General features: G+C 37.6%; 1 protein-coding gene across 2 annotated transcripts in view; it reads right to left on the bottom strand.

The window, feature by feature from the left end:
• The window catches only part of Frmd3 (FERM domain containing 3), a 188,396-nt gene that overhangs the window by 31,448 nt on the left and 132,544 nt on the right, over positions 1-24,404 (bottom strand). For both annotated transcript variants that reach the window (XM_075945786.1, XM_075945784.1), the window contains exons 7-13: positions 19,918-20,005; positions 17,646-17,734; positions 12,493-12,556; positions 11,140-11,228; positions 8,927-9,001; positions 8,580-8,648; positions 129-253 (exon numbers count right to left, since the gene is read on the bottom strand). In XM_075945786.1, coding sequence (XP_075801901.1) covers positions 129-253; positions 8,580-8,648; positions 8,927-9,001; positions 11,140-11,228; positions 12,493-12,556; positions 17,646-17,734; positions 19,918-20,005 — 599 coding nt within the window. The remainder of the gene's footprint in view (positions 1-128; positions 254-8,579; positions 8,649-8,926; positions 9,002-11,139; positions 11,229-12,492; positions 12,557-17,645; positions 17,735-19,917; positions 20,006-24,404) is intronic.

Below are 24,404 nucleotides of genomic sequence, written 5' to 3'. Positions count from 1 at the left end.
CACTTCTGACTCCCAAGTGCTGGGATTAAAGGAGTGCACCACCACTGCCTGGCTTTGAAATATTTTGAATACACAAAATTTTATTATTTCTCAGAAAGGAGGCTTCTAAAATGAAGTGCCCGACTTACCCTCAGTCACAGGATCTTCCTCTTCCTGTTCAGTAGGGGAGGGAAGTAGGGGCTGCAGGGGCTCCATGTTAATGATGAGCTGTTTGTTCAAGGAGTGAGAACTGCGACTCTGAGTAATGTTGATTCTAAAAACAGATACAAGCCAAATAAATTAGTGTCTACTGCAAATGCTGGCCCTACTCTCTGGACACATAAAGAGATTAATGCTAATAGTAAAAACGTCCTAACATTTAAGACACGTGGTTCTTCTAGTCATTAGATTCCTGACAAATGTTAACAAATTCTATTCAGCTTGTGAAAGAAAATAAAGTTCCCAAGATGTCATAAGACAAAGATATGCTCGGTAACAACACAAGAAAATCTTAAATAGACACAGGAAACACAGCAGGGCTTCTCCTAGCCCTGAATTAGACATGTAGAAATGTAAATGACAGTAGCTCAGACCCACTGACCCACCACCACATAGCTTGCTCGGACAGAGGACACAGAGAATCTGCAACTGTGAGTTATCTTCATGTTGTCAGATTTCCAGTGCTTAAGATTTTCATTCATGTCCTCCTTAGCAGACAGCCATGAACCTTAGTTCTGGTTCTCCTTTGGAAAGACATGTGTACAACAAAGGCTACGACAAGTCACAAATGGCAAGGAAATGGTTGGTATCTCATTAAAACTATTGATAGGCAGCTAGAAGTCCACTTGTATTGCCTATTGTAGGGAGAACAGCTGGGGACCCCTCGTAGAGGGAAGTGGAAACCTGAAGTTATACATTAAGTACTTAATTTTCTCCAGTTTCCTGTCAAAACCAAACCAACCAGTCTTTTGAAAATGGTGTCAAATGTTTCCTCTTCGAAGCCTTCCTGGTTGGTTCCTCACAACAGGGCCTTGTGCTTTTATTCCCTCCTTTTTCTCATACTTCCCCCTCTCTGTCACAGTTCATCATGTCTGTTACTTCTGTTAATTTACAATTATTATTGCACTAATCAGCCCCATTCTGAAAAGACTTCTGGCCATTCTTAAGTGTTTTACAGTGTCTCAACTGATACCTTCTTATAAAGTTTTCTACTCTTAATCTGAATTAAACTGAGTACAATCTTAGCTTGACATAACCTGGAATTTCAGAAAAAAGGATCTTTTCAGGCTTGACATTTCTGTTAGGACTTTCATGGGAAGCCATGTAGTAGGATGCCTATCGTGAGTTGGAAACTTTTACAGCTGCCATTGACTGCACAGGGAGTTGTTTTCAGAGTCATTTCTTCTTTTATTTCGTTCTAGAAACTGATCCTAGAACTGATGACTATGTATTAGATGATCTGTTTCTTTTGATGATTGATAGCTCTCCCATTAAGGAAGTCACTGTTTAGAAGTAACATTTTTATTTTTTAAAAAATATGAGGCACATATTATGAAATACATTTTGCATCATCTATCCTCCTCCCAACATTCTTCATCTGGAGATGCTGGATATTTTGATATTATTTATAATTGCATTGTCCAACAACTGATTGGTTCTAGGACAGGCTGGGATAACTAGGGTTGACATCCCAAGTATAAGTCCATCTTGGTACTGGATGAAAGGTGGGGATAACTTGGCCCCTATATATAGGTTCATATTGCTTCATTGTGGTAGAGGTCTATGGCTGATGGTTATGTCTAGGGTTAGGGCAGATGACTCTTGCAGGCCATTACAAATTTCAGATTTTAAAAAATATGAAAGAGAAGGACACAGATTTTCCATTAAGTAAAAGACTCAGATAAACCAGAAAGCATTTCCCACAGCACAAAATTCTAGAGCTCCAAGCCATAGGATAGCTTGATGACTTGAGGAAAAGATTAAAGGAAGTTAATGAAATAATTGGATCTCTCCCATCCCCTTCTTATTTCTATGGTCTGAAATTATCATTTTGTCCTTTAAAATCCATTTGTTGAAAAAAATTCCATAAAAAAGAGGACAAAATTTCCATTGTAATGGTACTAAGAGTCAGGGCATTTGGATATAATCCCATCATGAGAGCCTTCATGAATTGTCTAGATTCCTTACAAAAGCACTCTGAAGGCCAGTGACTGTCTTAGTAGATACGGACATTTGCCATCATAACTGATGGACTGGTCAGTGGGGTGGCTCACTAGGTAAGGATATTTGCCACCATAACTGATGGACAGATATTTTTTAATTCCATGACCCCATAAAATAAGGAAATAACCACTCTTTTAAGCTGTCCTCTGTCACCTATATACATGCCATAATGAGTTCACATGTTGTTGTGTGCAAAATATCCAGTATGTTGTATTTTGCTATAGAAACTCAAATAGCCAGCGTCTCCTATTTCCTTTAGACTAGAAATCATGCCTATCTATCTATTTGGAATGGTTGTAAAGAGGGTAGCTGACATGGGGTTGACTGAGAGCAAAGGCTCACTGGCATGGTGGCTAAGGACAAATACTTAAAAGACAAAAATCTGAATGGCCACTTCATTTTACATACTGGTTTGTATACACTCTGCTCATCTTTTACATCTCTTAGTGTGCTTATAAGTAACATATAATAAGTATATTTGTATTTATGAGAGAAATTCATTAGTGCCCACCCACCAACAAAGGTCCTAGGCTAACTGACAAAGCCCAAGTGCCAGGCAAAGAAAATGTCCCTTCTAGTTGTTGGTCAGAGATGCATGTGTGGTGGTCCAAGATACTCTCAAAAAATATAGGTTAGAGCATTGCTCCTGGCTGTCTCCTAAACCTTGAAGGCAAGATCTCATTGCAGAAGACACAACATTTTTTAGACGCTTGATTTGGAGGAATTGAGTTATAATTGTCGTGGAAGTCTCCTCTCTGAGGACTAGCTGTCACAGTATCAGAAGGTGCTATAAAAACTGCCAAGGGGGCGGGGGAGATCAATTATCCTACTCTGCTTTAAAGCCTGTAAACCAGGAGAAGAAACTGGTGAAATAATCCTAATTGGGCAACAGTGGCACTTTTATGATTGAGCTAAACAGCATCTGTCTAATTGTATTAAAAGAGTAATTAATGGGACATCATGTGTGGTACTGTCAATCTAGCCATCTACCCATGGCTGAAAATGTGTTAAATCCTAGGAGAACCTACTATTGGATTTTCCTAAATCAGTATAACTTGCAGCAGTTTTCTAAATAATTTTGCCTACAGATAACTTAGTTTTCACCCCTCATCAAAGAAGCTTCATTTACTATCAGATATTTACTATCAGTCTATATAAAAATCCACAACTGGTCAAAATGCAGAGAATATGTGAGCATGATGTGCCCAGCCTCAATCAGGATATTTACAACAAACTTCTATACCTAAGGCTCAGAGCAGATTACAGAAGAGTGCATGGAAAGATTGTAAGAGTCAGAAGATGAGAATGCCTGCTGAAAGATAATTTCTTTCAGTAATAAATGGAAAGTTGGGTCCATAAATCTCAGCAATGTTGTATCTGGACAAGATCTGCATAAGCAAAATATCAGTTGACATGTCAATATGGATGAGGGAAATTTCACAAGGCCCCCACCTTTAGATGAATAGATACTGGCAATCTATGGCTGCTGAGTTAGATTCAATTTTCTCCAGGGATGATCCTCCAATATTCAATCCTAAGTAGTCTGCCTAAACACATATACATACAAGTAACACTAAATGAACTCAGTAGGTTTATATGCATGTGGTGCATATGTGTGTACCCGCATGTACATTTAATATACACGCAAAGCTATGCATGCATATATATGCTTGTATATATATGTATATAATGTGAATTACAGAGAGTCTGTTGCATGGAAAGAGTTGGAATGGAGAGAGGGAAGTGTCGAAATGATTTAATATACTCATTTATGAAATACTAAAAAAAACTAAATAAAAACAAAGGAGTTACATGGGCAAAACTAGAATTCTAAACTTTATCTAGTACTTTGTTTTATGTCACACTTTCTGTTGTTGTTGTTGTTGTTTTTTTTTGGATTTTTCGAGACAGGGTTTTTCCGTAGCTTTTTGGTTCCTGTCCTGGAACTCCCTTTGTAGACCAGGCTGGCCTCGAACTCACAGAGATCAACCTGCCTCTGCCTCCCGAGTGCTGGGATTAAAGGCATGCGCCATCACCACCCTATGTCACACTTTCTATGTTAGTGAGTGTACAGCATCCCAAAGGGATTTGTTTTACAACTAATGTTTTGAATTTGGGGTTCTATAAGAAGGCCCCATGGTGCCAACCATTTTTCTAAGAATTTTCCAGGGTTCAAATTGGCTTCTACTTTGTCCTTCCTCCTCATATCCTGTGGTGTTTTAGTTAGTTCTGTAATGCTATAAAAAGTGTGGAACATTTGTAATATACAAATAAGATGAATTTATTTAGAACACAGTCTAGAAACTAGAAAAATCCGAAAAGCATTGTGTAGTCATTGTCTTAGCTCCTGATGAAGGTCATATGATGGGCTACCTCACAGCAGACAAGGCAGAAAAACAAACTAGAATGTTCCAAAAGGCAAATGTGAGGAATTATTATCTTGAAGAAAATCAATAATTTGGTTCTCACAAGAGAACGTAATAGCATCAAGCAATGAAATCCATCCATGAGGGTAGTGTCTCCATGATACAAACACTTTTCACATAGCCCTAGTTTTAATTTTCTCACCTCCTCACAACTGTTCTGTTAGAATTAAGGTTCTAGTATAGGGACTTTTGTGGACACCCCAAATTTTATCATGGAGTTACTGATGCCTATGCCAAGTAAGAACATGTGCTATATTTGTACACTTATAGATCCCATTCATTAGCTGTAGAAATGACTCTCCTAGTTTACAAGCCATACCTGTTCAATAGCATCCAAATAAAACTGTTATTAAGAATTCTATTGCAGGAGGAAGGCTGGTTGTGGCAAATTAAAGTAGATTATAACATTGTAAGATAAAATTTGTGTAGACATTATTGATTTTTTTCCTCAGTGTGAGAAAAACATGTATCCAAAGATGAGAAAGGTAAAGTTACACAACTGGATTGTAAGCTGATGACAAGTAAGTGCCGGATTCAAATGGTGACGAAACAAAATGAGTACATTGACGTTCATGACAGTCATTCACTACTCTATGACCGGAGGAAGTAGTGCTGGTCTACTGTCTGAATGGATTTGAATATGAATGTATTTTCCAGAGTCTACCTCCACATTTTTACAAGGTTGTGTTTGGAACCAGAGGTATTCCAATGCTACACAAGTGCTCCGTTACTGATCTGGATGTTAAGATCTAGCTGCCTTGTTCTAAATGGATGAGAATAATGATATTATTGCTTTCCATGTGTTTGTCACTTTACATTTAAAAAGTTTTTTAAGCCCCCAACAAAATCTAAAACTAGGTCAAGGCAATGTAAAAATCGCACTTCATAGATGGGTAAACCAATAATCTAGGAAATTCAGTGACTTACCCAAGGCCACAGAGTTGGCAGGCAATGTAGCAAAGATTAAAATCTATTCATTTTTGTATCAGAACATTCTTGTATCTTGCTGGTTCTGGTGTTCTGTGTGTCCCCTGGTGGTGGATGCTATGCTCCGAGCTGCAGCCCTCCATCTGATGTGGCCTCTTGGCTAGGCTCAGGGATTCTTCCCCAGCAGCCAGCCCAGGACATCTTTCCCCAGGATCTTCCCATGCCATCAATAAAGGCCAGTGAACTAACGTCAGAGTGAGCTTCTCTTTCTGAAGGAAAGAATAAGCCTAAAATATTCTCAGTCTGGTTGGTCTCTCTCTCTTTATACATATATACTTTTCCAGAAGCAACAGCCTATGAGCCTATAATTTTTTTTTTTTTTAGGAATTGAATTTTGGGTGTGGGGAAGGATGTTAAATTAATAACTTATTATTGCCATTATAAACTAACATCTTTTCTGAAGAGTTCCCACAAAATATAACCTCATTACTACAGTTTTACTTTTGATAGCCACATTGAAATGCCAAAATAGTTTAAAAATAAAATAATGGTCCAAGAGAAACAGGCCTCCCATGCAAATGACTTTTAGGAAAGTAAAATTTACATGAAAGGGTTGCACATTATTACTGCTCTGACCACATGGTGCCTCTGGAGAGGTCAAGGGCTTTCTGAATAACATCTTGGATACATCTCATGTCTAAGAAAGTGGCTAAATCTCCTATCTATTACAAAGAAGAAACTAAGAGATCCTTAAGGTTATTTCCTATCCAAAGTTTCTGGAAAAGTAAACATGGTATATTCTATTATCCCCATCTTCCTTTCTCCTATGCTAAACTGTTACAGCTTAGAAGAGAGGAAGAGTACTCTAAATCCTCTTCTGATCTTTGAGCAGCCTGACACATATTTAGATGACGCATCAAGGTACCCTCAATCAGAGCTTCTATATTCTCTGACCCTGAAGGTTTGTCCTATTTTTTAAAGCTAGAGAAACAGCTTTTACAGATCTGCATTGAGAGCTCCCCTTAGGACTCCTCAAAAGCAGGAATAAGTCAAAAGCTGAATGCATCTGAATCAGGTCTTCTGAAGCCTTCAGTTGTGCTCAGCTTCTTGGGAAACAGGTAATGTCGAGATGCCCTTGAATGTTGGGGGAGGTCACAGGTACCTTCTGTCTGTAACTCCAGGAACAAGGTGGAGTACCACTGAACTCATCCAATATTATTGCAAATGGAGGAAATTCAGAAAATCTAGACATAAAGGAAAAACTTGCGTTCAAAGTTGAAGAAGGAAAGACAGGTGCCAATTGCCTTATGAGAAAGTCCCTAAATAATTTAGCTTATCAGAAGTGGAGGAGGTCTTATGGGGAAGCATGGGAGATAGGAAGGGATGTTTTGAAGATGGGACTTGAAAAGGAAGTGGAGATGAAGGTGAATAAGAACAATATATATATGTATATATACATATATAAATATATCTTATATGTATAAATGCTATAATGAAGCCCATCATATCACCTAACTTTAAAATTAAAATAGGCTATAATGATATTACCTTAAAAAGGGTGGTGTCATTGTAAGACTGTTCACTTTAAGGTATTCATGATGTTTGAAACTTAGGCTATACATTAGGCTTAAATTGTTGTCATATAAAGTCAGTTTGGAAAAGAAAACACAAACAATTAATCTCTTTTTTTTTTTTTTTTGGTTTTTCGAGACAGGGTTTCTCTGTGGCTTTGGAGCCTGTCCTGGAACTAGCTCTGTAGACCAGGCTGGTCTCGAACTCACAGAGATCCACCTACCTCTGCCTCCCGAGTGCTGGGATTAAAGGCGTGCGCCACCATCGCCCAGCAAACAATTAATCTCTAAGAACTAATTATAGATTGTCAATTTAAAGAAGATGTGCGGGATGTAGGTAGGACAATGAGAACTTCAAAGTTATTCTAGCTATTTAGTGAGCCTGAGGTTATCTTGGGGTACAGGATACCATGTCTCAGAAAAAAGTGTGTACTTTGATCCTAATAATGGTCATGCCTCTCATCCCATAGTTTGGTCTTTGGGAGTATAGAGGCCATATGAAAACTGTTTTTAAATTATCATATAGAAAAGCACACTGCTAAAGAGAAGGACTGGAATAAGGCCTTTCCATAAGGCCAAGCAAATCAAACCTTTGATCAGGTACAAAGGTATTCCAACGTACCTGAGGTGACTTATGTTTCTTTATAGTATGAAAACACGCACTCCTTAGTGAAGGCTTAGATTCTAATGAAACATGAAATGCATGATGTTGTGTGTAGGACTTTATGTAGCAGAGCATGTGTGAAAAAGCTTATGCTATGCAAATAAACCCAAAAGACCATATAATATTAAAAAACCTAATAATTTGTATAATGTTGCCTTTTGAACTGCTATTCTTTTTCCTTTCTCCATCCCACTTTTGCCTTTGGGAACTCTTTATCTTTTCCAACAAATTGTCATTGCTCTACTGTAACTGTATGGCTCTGGTTAATTTATTTCTCAGGGATAGAAGAAGCTAGAAACTCTCCAGATGTGTTCATTTTATTTTAAATTCATCAGATACCACAGGGATGGATTACTGTTCAGTGGTAGAGAAGAAGTCAGAGCAGTAAGCCTGACCATGTCTGATGAGGATATGGTAAGAGCTATTCTATGAGGGCAGTGTGGCATGGTGACGGAGCCATCCAATGGCATTTTCTTACTTAGTCATGAGGTATTCTAGACCCAATACCTATCTGCATATCAAGTTACCAAAGAGGGAACCAAGCTGTTGTCAAGCCACAACCCTGTCAAATCTGAGGAAGATTTTGAGGGAAGTAAATGTCTTGACTTCATGCTGCATGTCACTATATAAAGAGATAGAAGAGAGTAATCAGAAAAGTTAGGACAAAAATTATTTTTTGCGCTGTTGCAGAATGAATTAAGAGCCTCATGTATGTTAGTCTAGCTCTTAAGTGCCTTTGTCTGTCATGGAAACATCCTCCCCAAAGCCAGAAGGGAGCACCTCACTCACCTGTGCACCTCAGGAGGGTTTCTCTGGATTTTGGAGCTTGCCTCCACCACCTCTTTGGCAACTTTACCACTATGAAACACACAAATACAATGCATGTGAGTAGATACTCCAAGGAAATGGGGAAGAGTATGGACATGCTCTAGATTTGGCTCCAAGGGTCCACCTCTTCCCATATTCCATGAGGAAAATTTACGAGGAGGTTTAGGTTGTCTTGTCAGGAGCATAACTCAATGGATTGGGAAGCAGACTAACAGAGGGTCATAAACACAATATCTACAAACAAAACATTCTAATTTAAATGGGTGTTTCCCCCCACCCATCACTGCAATGGATCCATTGTTACCCACCTATATCGAAATCTACTTCCTTTAAAAAATATCTTGCTGCTCGACACAGTCTTGATCTGACTTGACTTGGCATACCTTTAAGGAAAAGCATAGCAGAGGTGGTAGTGACCTGAATCAAGAATTCTCAAAAGAGGAAAATATGACTAAAAACCATCTTATAAAATGATTCATCATCTTAAGAACTAGGGAAATGCAAATTACCATGCATAGTACCTATTTCTAGTCCCATTTATATCTGTGACTTTCATAACTTTTTTCTTTAGAGCTGTTATTTGTATGTACAACATTTTCATAATCTATTCTTCAGCTGATGAGCGACCTAGCTATTTCTAATTCTGATCAATGTGAATAAATTAGCAAAGATGATGGATGAGCAAGTATCTGTGTAGCAGAGTAGACTACTTTGGAATGATATAGTTAGATCATATGGTAGATGTTTCTAGCTTTTTGAGGAATTAATATATTGATTTCCACAGTGACTACACCAGTTTGTACTCCTAACAAGAATGAATATGCATTACCCTTACTTTTTATCCTCCCTAAAATTTGTTGTCCTCATTTTTGTGATCTTAGTAATTATGACTGAGGTAAGATGAAATGCCAAAGTAGTTTTGATTTTCATTTCCCTGAAAGTTAAGGACGGCGAGCCTTTTAAAAATATTTCTTAGCCAAACCTGTCATTTTTTGTAACCAGGTATGATTTCCCGTGGTAGGACTGGAACACTAACCCAGACATAAAATCTTCAACCTACAACCTGCCCTGTAATGTGGGATGTCCTTCTGTATATGTGTTGCTTTTATTGGATAATGAATAAAACTGCTTTGGTCTATGTTAGGGCAGAATAAAGCCAGGCAGGAAATTTGAAGAAATATATATATGTGGAGTCAGGCAGACATCATGTAGCTGTCAAAGGAGAAAGATGTGAGAACCTACTGGTAAGCCACAACCTCATGTGATACACAGATTAATAGAAACAGGCTAATTTAAGATATAAGAGCTAGGTAGGAATACGCTTAAGCCATTGGCAAAACAGCATTGTAAATAATATAGTTTCTGCGTGATTATTTGAGTATGGGCAGCTGGGAAATGAAAAGAGCAGTCTCTGTCTACAGTACTGCCTATGAGACGTGCTTGGGCACTGGTGGCTCAAGGTTGTGGAAGTGGTCAACCAGTGCCACTGAAGGGAGCCCATGACCCATTTTTCCTGACTGGCCTGTGATTGATTACTTGCTGATGCAGAGACCTAGAGTAAAAACAAACATGACTGACCAAAACTTAAAAGAATAAAATCAATGAAATGATTTCTGGTAGTATTCTGCTATACTGATAGATTGCTGCCTAGCCCAATCATTTATCAGAGAGGCTTCTTCCAGCAGCTGATGGGAACAGATGCAGAGACTCAGAACCAAACATTAGGCAGAGTTCAGGAACCACACAGAAGGGGAGGAGGAAGCATAGTGGGAGCCAGAGGGGTTGAGGACACCAGGAGAACATGGCCCACAGATCAACTATGCAGGGCTCATAGGGGCTCACAGAGACTGAAGCAGCAATCACAGAGCCTGCATTGATCTGTGCTAGGTCCTCTGCACATAGTTGTGGCTGTTTTGCGTGGGGTTTTTAGGGACTCCTAATAGCAAGAGTCTGCGTATTTCTGACTCTTTTGCCTGCTTTCATGATTTTTCTCCTACTGGATCTCCTAGATTGCCTTGATATGAGGAATTGTGCCTAGTTTTATCAGATTTTGTTATGCCGTGTTTGGTTGAAAACCCTTGGAAGCCTGCTCATCTCTGAAAGGAAAGGAAGGCACAGTGGATCTGGTGAAGAAGGAAGGTGGGAATTGACTGGGAGGAGAGGAGAGAGGGAGGCTATTTTCAGGATGTACTGTATGAAAGAATGCATTTTTAACAAAGCAGAAAAAATTCCTTCTTAGCCTTTGAATTTCTTTTTTGAGAGTTCTCTCTTTGGTTAAATAGCAGTTTTAATTGGGTGGTTCATTATATTTATTTATTTTTTAGTTCTTTGAATATCCTAGACGCTAATCCTTTATCAGATGTGTATATGATAAATAATTATGTCCTAAATTTACATTACATTTAAATAGAATAAATACAAAGAGTGGTGTTGAATAAAATGAGTATGTAGTCATTGGCAAGGCATAAACGGATCATGAGTCCTTTAAAAACCTATAATCAAGTGAACACAAGAGTCTTACTTGTAAAAGGCTTGGTTCTCTACCCCACATTTCCATAGATGCTTGCACGCAGCTGGTGTTGAAGTATGGAATGCCAAGACAGAATTTTTCTAATAAAAATAACAAAAAAGGGTATGTTAAACACAGTTTATATTTATGTTTTTCATTAAGGTGTTTATGTGCTTGTAGCCCACTACACATTTTTTTTTATATGTACATGGAGGTGGTTTAGGAATGTAGGTCTCTAGGCATTCTTGTGTGGAGGCAAAATGTTGGTGTTGGTGTATTCCTTTATCATTCTCAAACTCACTTTTTGAAACAGTTTCTTACTGAACCTGAAGTATACCATTTCAACTAGGGTGACAAGTCAGCAAGCTCTAGGGATAACTCTCCTTGGCTGGGGCTAGAAGTTTATGTGGGTTCTGGATATCAAACTAAAGTGATCATGATTGCACTACTAGTAAATACATTGAGCCTTCACTCCAGCAACCTCTCCAATATTACTATGTTCACTAGAGTTGAAACGGTATAGCTTTTTTTCTCATTCTTTAGACATCACTAATCTATTTAAATGCCAAACAAAGCTGATCCATAATTTTCACTAATGCTCCAGTTATCACACCTATCAATCCTTGATTAATCAAAAAAAATTCCTACAACACTAAATGAACATTCTAGTCATTAGCAAAAGTCAAGAAAATCAGCAAACTTCAGTATTTTGGGAATAGCCTTCCACCAAGTCCATTCCCTGGTGAGCCGACAAACTATATTTGATGACTGTTAAAAACTCATGGGGGAAAAACAAGTTGGGCATATATACTGTGGCCATAACACTTTATCTAGTGTTGACTGCTGTCTAGTTTTTATAAGAATTTATCTTTGCTGGGCGGTGGTTGTGCACGCTTTTAATCTCAGCACTTGGGAGGCAGAGGCAGGTAGATTTTTGTGGGTTTCAAGGCCAGTCTGGTCTACAGAACTAATTCCAGGACAGGCTCCAAAGCTACAGAGAAACCCTGCCTCGAAAAACAAAACAAAACAAAAAAGAATTTATCTTTTGCCCCATTTATTTGTGTCTTAGACAAAGACTTATGGAGAGAGTCCATGTTATATATTTAATAAAGTTTATCCCAATCTATCTTTTATATAGGTCTGTATAGTTAACATTGCTTATTCACTTTATTATTACCTGTGGATTACCATTAACTTGTCTAGCACTAAAATATTTTCAGCAAACAGCTTCTATTTTCACCACTCTTCAAAGTCACTCTCTTTTGGGACAACCATACTAAAAGCTATTTTGTTCTTAGATCTCTCTTATGCACACACACTTGAAAATGCACACACATCAAGTAATTATTAAAATCAGTGTCTGACCTCCTTTTGGGTGCCAATCACATAAAATGTCTTCCCTTCAAACTTGAATTTGCAAACATCTGGCCTAAGAAAAGAAAGACTCTGTGTGAGAAGGAAAAAAACAAAAACCAAAACAAAACTACAGCTGAACTAGGCACCTAGCTTTGCCATATAAATCTATCTGACTTACAAATGCCAAGGAAACAACAATAAATCAAAAATTTTTTATCATAAGTGATGGTATATTGAGAATGGAGGTCTCTGAGTAAATTATGTAGCAATTTTCTTCCCAAGAGTTGACTCACTGCATGATCAAAATTATTTCTCCTTCTTCCTTTTGTTTTTTTTTTACAAGTTAGGATACATTTTTTATTTAACAGGTTCTGAATTATTTGTAAACATTAGCAACTGAAACATGAATTCTTAAGTTCACTTTTCAAAGTAGAAAGAATGTTAGTAGAATAATATGAATTCAAAGTTTTTAATTTTTTCCACTCTTCTCCATCCATCTCTAGGAAGAACATATACCGCCTTGCAAATTTTCAAAAGCATCACCCCCATCCATATTGAAATTGTCCAAAAAATTATGGTCCAAAGACAAACCTTAATTTTATCTCAAAAGGCTATTTGTTGTAACCTGATTTGAATGTACATCTATGGTCATTTCCTTGATGAGTAAAATGAAGGGTGGATTTTTAATATCCCTTTTATTTAATTTCTAGGATAGTTATATTGTATGTGTATTTTTTCTATGAGAAAAGAAACAGTGCTTCATTCACCTGTTTCAGTTTAAGTATAGAATTTTTGAAATGGTAACAAAGCTGAATTTTAAAAAACACAACTATGATTTACATGAGAAGAAAATTTGATTTAGCAAAAGATGCATGGTTATAACAAATAAATATGTTTAAGAAGAAGCCAGGAAGAATGGGGTCCACATGAACACAGAACCAGTAACATAGGCAACCTGAAGAAATGAAAACAGAAACAAATACTCCAGAGACTATCCATCTCCATGTTTCCAATGACCTCTCCACAAAATGTCAAGTGGAAAAGACAGGAAATTAATCTGCATTAAGGTGTGGCAGCATCTAATCAAACCAAACCAGGTCTCAAGTAATTATGGAAACCTGTGTATAACATCCTCCAGGACTTTTACAGTCCTGGGATAGAATGAGGGCAGTCTTCAAGTTACCCATGCTTCCCAAACTAAGTTGGAATATCTATGGTATCTACCCTGGAATTGACTGAAGTAAACACTTTGGAGCTTCTTTGTCAGATGCTGAAAAATCTAGAGAAGAAAACCAGATAGCAACATCATCATAAAACAATTATAGTTATCAAATTACACTAGATTTCCAAAGCACTCTTACAAACATTGCATTTGTTTCTCCTCCAACTCCTTTGCCCTTTGTAAAACAGACATATATAACCAATACCCATCTTATGAATACATTGAGACTCAGGGAACTTACGGGTGAGTTCTGAGATTCCTAACCAGAACAGACAAGTGGGTACAAAGGAAGATTGAAGGCATGACTGATTAAAAGTCAATGACACAGTAGGAATAGATGCTATAGAACAGTTGGGGGTCTTAGACAGATGAACCTAGCACTTAAAAATAACTGAATGTTAATATTGGATTGATTGGCCATTCCAGGTCTTTTGTTATTCCAAATGAATTTGAGAATTTTTTTTCTCCTTATATGAAAAATGAGATGAGGCTGTTGATTGGGAATGCACTGAATTAGGAAATTGTTTTTGGCTGGTAGATCTTTTTCACAATGTTAATTCTATCAAGTTCTAAGCATGGGAGGTCTTTTCAAATTCCAGTATCTTTGTCATTCTCTTTCCTCACAGTTTCTTTAAAGTTTTCATTGTAGAGGTTTGTTACTTCCCTTGTATAGTTTATTCTAAATACTTTATTTTATTTGAGAAATTGGAAATAGTAGTGTGTCCACAATCTCTTTCTCAGCATGCTTGCTACTGGTCTATATAAACACTAGTGAATTTTTTAAAAGGCAATTATGCATTCTAACACTGTGCTGAAAATATTGATAGTTTCTACAAATTTTCGGGGGGGGGATGTGATATCTCTTAGATATAAAAATTATCTTCAGTTGGGAATAATTTGACTATTTGTATCATTCTAATTGCCCCCTCTTGCTTTACTGTTCTAGCTACTGCTTGAAGCATATTACTGATAAGTAGTGGGAATAGTGGGCAGTTATCTCTCATTTCTGATTTTAATGGAACTGCTTAGAGATTTTCTTAATTTAGGATGATATTGACTGTGGGTTTTCCTACATAGCTTTTATTATGTTGGAATATGCTCCCTACATTCCTACTTGTTCTAGGACTTTTATTATGAAACCATGTTGAGCCTTATCAAAGGCTTTTTCTTTCTCTGCATCTATTGATATGATCATGTGATTTTTGTATTTTTGTCCATTTATATGGTTTATTACATTTATTTCTTTTATATGTTAAATTTGTATCTCTCGGATAAGGCCAGCTTGATTATGGGATTTACTCTTTTTCATACATGCCTGCATGTAATTTGAAGGATTTTAGAATCTCTCTTTATCGGGGATATTGGCATACATGACACACACAAGTGAACATGTGTGTATCCCTGGTTTTGGTATTAGACTAATACTGGCTTTGAAGGAGGGGTTTGGAAGTACTCTATGTTTCAATGATTTGAATAATTTAAGAACTATTGCTTGTAGGTTTTCTTTGGAAACCTGTTAGGATTCTGCTTATCTTTACAGGTTATAAATAATTCTGTTATGAAGCTACATGGTAAATGGTTACTATCTGTTTCATTTTTATCTCTATTGATGTGAAAAATATTCTGATCAAAAAGAACTTAAGGGAAGAAGAGTTTATTGGAGGTTACAACTCCAGGACATATCTGTCCCTGAGAGAAGTTATGGCAGGAACTTAAGGCAGCAGCAAGCTCTAACCAAGGAACCTACTTCATCAGCCTATCGGTGCAGCAGGAACTATGGCTTTCTTACAGTTTAAGACTTCCTGCTTAGGGAATGGTGCTGCCCAAAGTTGGCTGGGTCCTCCTATATCAATTAATATTCAAAACAATTGTTCATAGAAATGTCCACAGGCCAATCTGATCTAGGATAATTCTCAGTATAGATTCTCTTTCAGATATTCTAGTTTGCTTGCTTTTCTGTCACTGTGATAAACACCATGGAAAAACAAACCAACTTCTGTGGGGTGGGGGATGAAATGACTCATTTCATTCTACATTTAAAGGTAATAGATAAGGGAAGTCAGTGTGGCAGGAACTTGGAGGGAGAAACTGAAGCAGTAACCACAGAGGAATGCTGCTTACTGGCTTGCTCCTCTGGCTTGCTCAGTTACATTTCTTATACACTTTAATCAGAGGTGGTACTAGTAAGAATAATTTGGGCCCTTCTTCTTTAAGTAATAATTAAGGAAATTCATTCAGTGACAAGCTCATAGGCCAATTTTATAGAAACAATTCCTCAATTGAGATTCCTTCTTCCCATGTATGTCTAGAAATTTGGGTCAAGTTGACAAAAACTAGCTAGCATAATATACTCCTTATTACCTTGACAACAAACTTATTATGGTTAAACCATAATGCTTCCCCCAAGATCTTATGTTCATATTATGATATAATATACAGTCATACCTTTACTAAAATAAAGCCCCATATCTTTCAAAATTTCCAATAATTTAAAAGTCAAAGTTTCCTTTAAAAATCCAGGAACTTTATTGTTGGCTTCTGTAAAACCAAAAATATGTCACCATTTTTTATTTCTTAAAAAAAAGCAGCACTAGGCACAGGAAAAATCATATGAAATTGAAAACAAGCTTTAGCTGTGAAAATAACTTAGTGTCCAATATCTGGGACTCATTCACTTTTGGGTTTCAAAGGGCCCATCACTCTAGCTGTACAATCAGTATTACATACAGAGGCTCAGCATCCTCCACTCTACACCTGCCACTGCCCCTAGTGATAATTCCAAGATTATAGTATCTACACCGGAGTCTATACCTCCACCGACAGCTACCTGCTTTCTGGCTTTACTTTAGGAACCCTGATTCTGTCACTCACTGCCGATCCTCAGCTTTTTCCAAGACCCCTTCAATCCTGGGGTTTCTAATATAACTGAGGCTGCACCATTATAAACGACAGCTCCTGGACCTTCTTCGTGGACTCTGAACCCGCCACACAGTGCTTAATTTCATCTGTGTATCATGGCACCTTTATGCCTTCAAAAGTATGATATGGGAGTCTCTTAGACACCAGTTTTGCCCCCTCTGGATTACAGCTTCTGTGTGCTGATCCAGAACAAATACTTCCTAGAAGATTTAACCTTGATGATGGTGGTCTTATTAATATCAGTTGACTTTTCAGTCTCAGGTAACCATTATTTATTGTCCCACTAAAACAAAGAAAGTTTCCTTTCCACAAAGTGTGAATAAAAAGCATCATATAAACAACCCTGGTATAATATTTTCTTTCTTTTGAATATTCACAAGCCAGGCCTCCATTGTTTATATTGCTTTCAGCATTATATTCCAATTTCCCACAGAATAGCTTAATACGCTTGAAACAGAGATTGAAAAAGTCAATCTCTGTTATGCACCAAAATTCCAAAATCCTGTAACAATCTTCTCCAAAACAAACACATTCAGGTGTGTTACTGCAAGACCCTACCTACTCCTGGTAGTATTTTTTTTTTAAATATAGTTTCCTTATATTGAGACAATAACTGAAGCAGAGATCCTGGAAGAACACAGCTTGCTTGTTCCAGTGGCTTGGTCTGCTACCTTTCTTAGACAGCACAGGCTGGCCCACCCAGTGATGCTGTAAAACACAGTGGGATAGGCCTTATTACATCCAAATAACCATCAAGAAAAGGGTTGACAGATATGCCTATGTGGTAATGACATTTTTATTGATGAATTTCTTCAGTTGAGAGTCACTCTTCTCAGGTCTATCTAGGACTTGTGTCAAGTTCACAAAAGCTAACAAGAAGACCAGATAATTTTAAGTTGTATCAAGTTGACAGTTACAGCTAAGCAATTCACTACCTGACAGTGCCAGAAAAAATAATGCTAAAGAAAAAGGAGGGGAAGATCAAGAAAAAGGAAAGCCATTTTTCCAAAGATGTACTCACCATTTTCTTAAATGGATTCTCTTATTTCCCTGGAATACCACAAACCCTGCTGCGGTGAATCCTAAAAATGCTGTAGCACCTCTTGAATCCTGAAGAAATAAAAGTGAAGAACTATTTAGATTGAGAAACAGAAATGATAAATGACACGCTTATTTTCCTTCCTCTTGGGTTAATTCAAACCAAGGTCAGTAACTAAAGACAGAAAAATAAGTTTTTAAGGTGGAATTTCCAAGAACATGACTTCCAAACTCTGGAAAAAATCTAGGGTTATGTATTATTTTTATTTCAGAAATAGACATCTTACTCTATCAGGAACCACATAAAAAATACAGATTTTCTCCTAAATAGTCTACTTTACAGTGTTGTGAATACTTTAGCTCTGTATCTTTTCTGTAATGCCAGAAAACTGTTCTTGGTTGTCCTTATATTTCTAGTACAATGAAATAAAAATTTTGAGCATTTTGACTAAACTGATTCAACCATATGCAGAATCTCTGGCAAATCAGTATAACAGTATCCATAAAAAGCCTATTCAACTCCCAGCCAAACTTGAAACTCTAAGCAACTTATGGATAACTTAAAGGCAAAAAAAAAAAAACCACACACACACACGCACACACACACACACACACACACAAAACAAACAAACAAAAACCCCCCAAAAACAAAAAACCAAACCAAAACAAAAACAAAAAAACCAGAAAAAATTCAGTCAGTTTCCAAACAAGAAAATGAACAGAGGGGAATACATTTCTGGAAAGAAAAAGACTATAAGTCACTGGATGAAACAAATATATTTACATAATCACTAGAGGCATCTGAGAAATACCATAAAACAATCATACAGGTAGAAAAAGAAGATGCATATTCCAATACAGACAAGTAGAACCATCCTGGAACATCTGTGTCACCTGGCAGCTTGGCCTCCATGCTCAGAGCCCAAGGAAATAGGGGCTGGGTAAGCCCTGGGCAAGCAGATCTTTATGTTTCCCAGGTGCTTACAATGAGCAGACTGAACTGAGTACAATAGATCCAATACTTAGCTAATAATCTGGCTTGGTTTGTGCAAACATAAATAATAAAGAATAACTCCAAAATTTATTTTTAATATCTGGATTGACAAGAACTCTTAGTCTAGAATTAATGTTACTATCTGATTGATACTTAGTTAAAACGCAGAGGAGAAAATATTGATTGCATGAAACATTTCTCGGGAATATAAACACAAAACCACTTTAGGAAATTGATATGAGGAAAATTGCCTGTCTTGGGAGATAGCTAAATTAGCAAAATGCTACCCATCCAAATATAAAGATCTGAGTTGATATCCCCAAACTCACATATAAAAATATCTGGATTTAGCAATGTGTGCTTGTAACCCTAATTGGTTATTAATGAGGAGAGATTATTTAAAATACCAGCCTAGCCAAAACCTAGCTAACTACTCAATGCTAGTATAGTCATGGTTACTGGAGGAGAATTTATAACCAGCATAATCCCTAAGAACAATCATTAAAAAATAACTGCCTTTATACCCACAAATGAGTGGATCCTTCATTTATCATCAAATAAACTTCTCTTTGAAATAGATGGAGCCCATAACAAAAAAACACAACCAATCAAAATGCAGAGTTGTAGCGCCCAGTCCCAGTGGGTACATCTACAAAGCATTCCCCTATCTGGGTCTGCATCAAAAGGCAAAGTATCCAGGGAACGCTGGTGGATGGGAGGAGAAGCCCCTATGTGCAGGTTACTGGAGTATTAACAGTAAGTCAGAAGAGTCAGGAATGGAAGACAGGAATTATAATAAAAAGTTTGCCTACCTGAGACCTAGCCTACCCTAGCCACTGAGGCCTATGGTACAGAATGATTCTGTGGGTACAGGGACATCAAAGAGGAAAGGAGATGGACTTGAAAGAAAGTCTGAAAATGATGGCCCCAAGATAGTGCTTTTGTTGGTAAAAACTTTCAAAGTAAAGTTGTTTGAATACTCTCACTTTCTGAAGGAAGTCATCCATTAGATGAATAAATGAATGCATATTAATTTTTAGGAAAATTTGACTACTCCAATACAATTAGCAAGCATTTCCAGGTCTCTGGCACAGAACCTAATCACATTCAAAACATGTGATGATAGCCTACTTGTTATATCTTCCACATAATTTTTGTGGTAAGGCCATATAAATCTAAGGGTATTTTGCCAGGCATGCATGCCAATAATTTGATTTGGAACAAAATAATGATTATATGGCGGCCTCTTTGAGGCCATTACCTTGCATGGGTGAGGATCCACCCCATAAGTTTCCAATGTATGAGCTTTCAGGAGTAAGTTGAATTCAGCAATCGCTGGGCTCTGACCTCTAAAATGACACACGCACACACATTTTAGAAATTAGAGAATTCAAGTAACATACAATCAATAAAAACTAGTCATCCTGTTAATCAATTGAATATTATTTTCTGTTTAATATAGAATAAAAATTCTTAAGTCAATAGAACCAGGTACATCCACCAGTATTTCTTACCGTGTAGAGCCCTTTGAGAAGGTCACATTTTGTAGTTAATTGTACAAAAAAATACTGCTGTATAATATCAGCACTCTAGTGAGTACGTAGTCATTTAATATTATCAAATTACCAGTAAGGATGTCCTCACAAATTACATTTAATACAAAAGAAAACTCTGGATCTCTTCTTTAAAAATTCCCCAGGGCCGGGCGGTGGTGGCGCACGCCTTTAATCCCAGCACTCGGGAGGCAGAGGCAGAGGCAGGCGGATCTCTGTGAGTTCGAGACCAGCCTGGTCTACAAGAGCTAGTTCCAGGACAGGCTCGAAAACCACAGAGAAACCCTGTCTCGAAAAACCAAAAAAAAAGCTTCCGGTCGCAGGCGCTTCTGGAGCCGCCGATTACCGTCCAGCCATGGCCAAGTCCAAGAACCACACCACACACAACCAGTCCCGGAAATGGCACAGAAACGGCATCAAGAAACCCCGGTCACAAAGATACGAATCTCTCAAGGGGGTTGACCCCAAGTTCCTGAGGAACATGCGCTTTGCCAAGAAGCACAACAAGAAAGGCCTGAAGAAGATGCAGGCAAATAATGAGCGCACGTGCGGAGGCCATCAAGGCCCTGGTGAAGCCCCAGGTGGTGAAGCCCAAGGTGCCAAAGGGCCCCACCCGCAAACTCACCCGTCTGGCTTTAATTGCTCACCCCAAGCTTGGGAAGCGGATTAGAAGCTACATGGCCAGTGGTCGTAGGCTCCAAAAAACAAAGCCCAAGGTTCAAGACAAGGCAGAGGCCTCAGCTGCAGCTCAGGCTCCCAAAGGTGCCCAGGCCCCTGTGAAGGCCCCATAAAAAAGGTCGCAGTCTGCCAGTGTGAAGACAGATGGACTGGTGTGAATACCTACACAGTATTTACAGATGTTCAGGACCTTATGCTGTTTTTACAAATAAACTTGAGGCAAGTTCTGTTAAAAAAAAAAAAAAAAAAGATTCCCCAGGATGAATGGTATTTCTTGTCCAGACCAGAAAGAGGGCAATCTTATTCCCCTAACAACAATCCTAAACAGAACCTTCTGGGTACAAAAAATTAATAAGTAATTCTACAAAAAGTCCTGGATTATCAGAGGAAATCTCAAATATTAGATTAGTTCAAGAACTGTACTCAATGTTGGTAAACAAGCTGCAGGGTAAAGGGGGTTAACAGACACCGTTTCATGAAGGACTGACTTGTACATGAGATAATAAAATATTTCAAAGATCCTACTTTGATTAATATGAACATCTCACATGTACAAAAATCTAAACCATTCCTGGTTAAGAAGGGTATGCTATGGAAAACCAGAATGTCATTTTATATTTTAATTACAAAATTATATTGTGCCATTAAATCTAACTACACTCAAACTCTACACATAGGATTGTCACTCAATCCCTTCAAAAGACTAAAGGGTTCATTAAATTAAAATGGTGCCCATAGGAATCATTTCCTCCTTTTCTCTTATTGCACTGAAGTTTTGCTTCAGTATATCTGCAGGGCATCTTCATCATAATCAGTGTTGTGTTGGCTCTTCAGTCCATCTTCTCTTCCCTTGATCTCTCTGTCTCGGTCTCTCTAGCACACACACTTCTACTTGCTTTAGGAGAAAACTAATGAAGCTGTGATATCCCAAAGGCTACTAAACATCAATCTATTCTCACAGCCTTCAATGCAAAATGTCAGCCTTAGTAATTTAGACAGGACTCATGGCGCACCCAGTTCAAAGCCAATGTGTCCCTTTACCTCCTAAAGTTTCAGAACTGCCTCTGCGTGGACTCATACTTTTGTCTTAGTCAAAAGGCTCTCACTCCACTACAGACTGGTTAGAACTCTTCTGCTGTATAGAGATGGCCACTTTCATGATGATGAAATGGTCAATGCACTTTTATTTCTTTAATTTTAAAATTATTTATTATACATATGTGACTGTTTTGCTTGCGTTTATGTCTGTGTAGCACATGCACACTTGGTGCTCTGGGAGAAAAGCAGGGTATTAGATACTATGGATCTGGAGTGACAGATAGTTGTGAGCTGCCGTGTGGGTGCTGAAAATTGAACCTGGGTTTTCTGGAAGAGCCACAAGTGCTCTTAACCATGACTGAGCCATCTCTCCAACTTCTATTAGTACATCTTAAAAGCCATATATTATGCTTTTGTAAAATCTAAGTTGTCTTTAAGGTCCATCTTTCTTTTTCTAGTCTATGTAACAAAGATTACAGTTCAGTTCACACTTTACATATTCATTTTCTATATGCTTGTCCTTAGAATGGTCAGTTGAGAGATGGAACCTTTTAGAGATGTGACCAAGTGCAAAAGTCAGTAAGAATGGTGCCTTCTAAAGGGGTATTTTAGTTCTGTTACATCCCAGTTAATATCTCATTGAGAGATAGGTATTACAGAGTGACACAGAACTGGGATATGATTCAGTGTATACAGTACTGTTGTAAGATTGAGGACGTGAGTTTGGATTCACAGGACCCATGTAAGAGACAGACATAATAGTGCGCATCTGTTGCAACACAGGAGGTAGAGACAGCAGAACCCCTGGAAAATCTCACAGGCCAGCTAGCACATTGTACATAGCAGGGAAAAACAAGACTCTGCCTACAATAAGAAGGAAGCCAAATAGAGACACCTGATGTTGTCTCTGCACCAGTTTGCAGCTCTGCAAGCATGCATCTATACTCACACAAAGTAATAAGGGAGGGAGGGGGGAGGAGAGAGAGTGAGTAATAGAGATGAAGCAAGCTTACTTAGCCCCTGAATGGTTTGCCTCTTGCTATGGTCTTTGCCCTCCCACATCTGAAACGTTGCAATACAGCCAGAGCTAAACAAATGATCATGCCATGCTCTGGAATCTATAATAATGGGAACTAAATGAATATATTTCTAAATATAGTACCCAGCCTCTAGTGTTTTGTGGTAACAAGAGAAAGGAAATAGACTAAAATGAAAGGTGACTAATTTTCCCTTATCTAAGAAGTATTTTTGTAACTAATACTTTCTATGGCAAATATTCTCTATAGGCATCCTTTCTATGCCTCATGGATATCTATTCTGAACACCAAACTTAATACCAGGTGACAGCAGAGTTCCAGATCTGACCAACTCCAGAAGACTTACAATTAAACTCACAGATCTCTGCTAAACAGAGGTTGCTATCCAGGGTATGAAAAGGCAAGTTGCAACATGGGAGAAATAGATCAGCAATGAGGACAACCAAATAGTATCTAGAATACTTTTAAAACTCCTAATAATTAAAAAACAGCATTTAAAAAATACAGGTAACCAAAAAATGGACAAAAGTCTTATACACATAACAAGTAGGCAGCATGAATAATCATCAAGGATGCAGAAATATGTTCAACCTCTTTACTAGCAAAATATAACTTAAAAGTATAAAAAACCCTTAACATATCTGGATATGATAAAGCTAAAAAGCCTAACAAAGCCTAGCAACAGAGAGAGTGCACAACAAAACCAGGCATCCTATTACGATGAGAAAGAGCAAGTTAGTATAATTAATATGGAAAGGAAAGCTCTGTCACTATCTACTAAAATTTAGTTTGTTTATGATAAATTACAGCAATTCTACTCATAGTAATACTTTCAACATAATCTTAATTATTATGCCAAGAAATATATATACGATAGTGATTTTTTAATCTAAAAAAGCAATGTGACTGTACACCTAACAACAGTAGTATGGATATAATAATAATAATAATACTGAACAACCATAAGAATAAATAAAAGCAATGATACATAGAAAATGGGTTAATATCACAAGTGTAAAGAACCAAAGAAACTAGACATGCTATTAAGTAATGAATGCCTAAGTTTAAAAGGGGAGAACAGTGAAGATAAAACTGACAGTATTAAAATACTATGTGCCATAGTATCAGGCCTTAAGTTTAAATCTAGTATATTTTCTGTTGAGTTTTATATAGTTATCCTGGTGACTTTTATATCAACTTGACACAAGCTAGGGTCATTAAAGAGGAGGGAGCTTCAATTAAGAAAATGTGTCCTGGGCTTTAGGTAAACCTGTTGGGTATTTTCTTTTTAAATTTGTGATTGTTATGGGAGGGTTCAGTCCACTCTAGGTGGGCTTGTGGTCCTGAGTTCTATAAGAAAACAGGCTGCACAAGCAACACAGTACAAACCAGGAAGTAGCACTCCTCCATGGCTTCTGTGTCAGCTCCTGTCTTTAGGTTCT

This window comes from Microtus pennsylvanicus, chromosome 13, assembly GCF_037038515.1.
Source record: "Microtus pennsylvanicus isolate mMicPen1 chromosome 13, mMicPen1.hap1, whole genome shotgun sequence".
In the NCBI taxonomy this organism is placed as follows: Eukaryota; Metazoa; Chordata; class Mammalia; order Rodentia; family Cricetidae; genus Microtus; species Microtus pennsylvanicus.
Note: the sequence above shows the minus strand (reverse complement) of the source record. Positions and strands in the feature narration are given on the sequence as shown.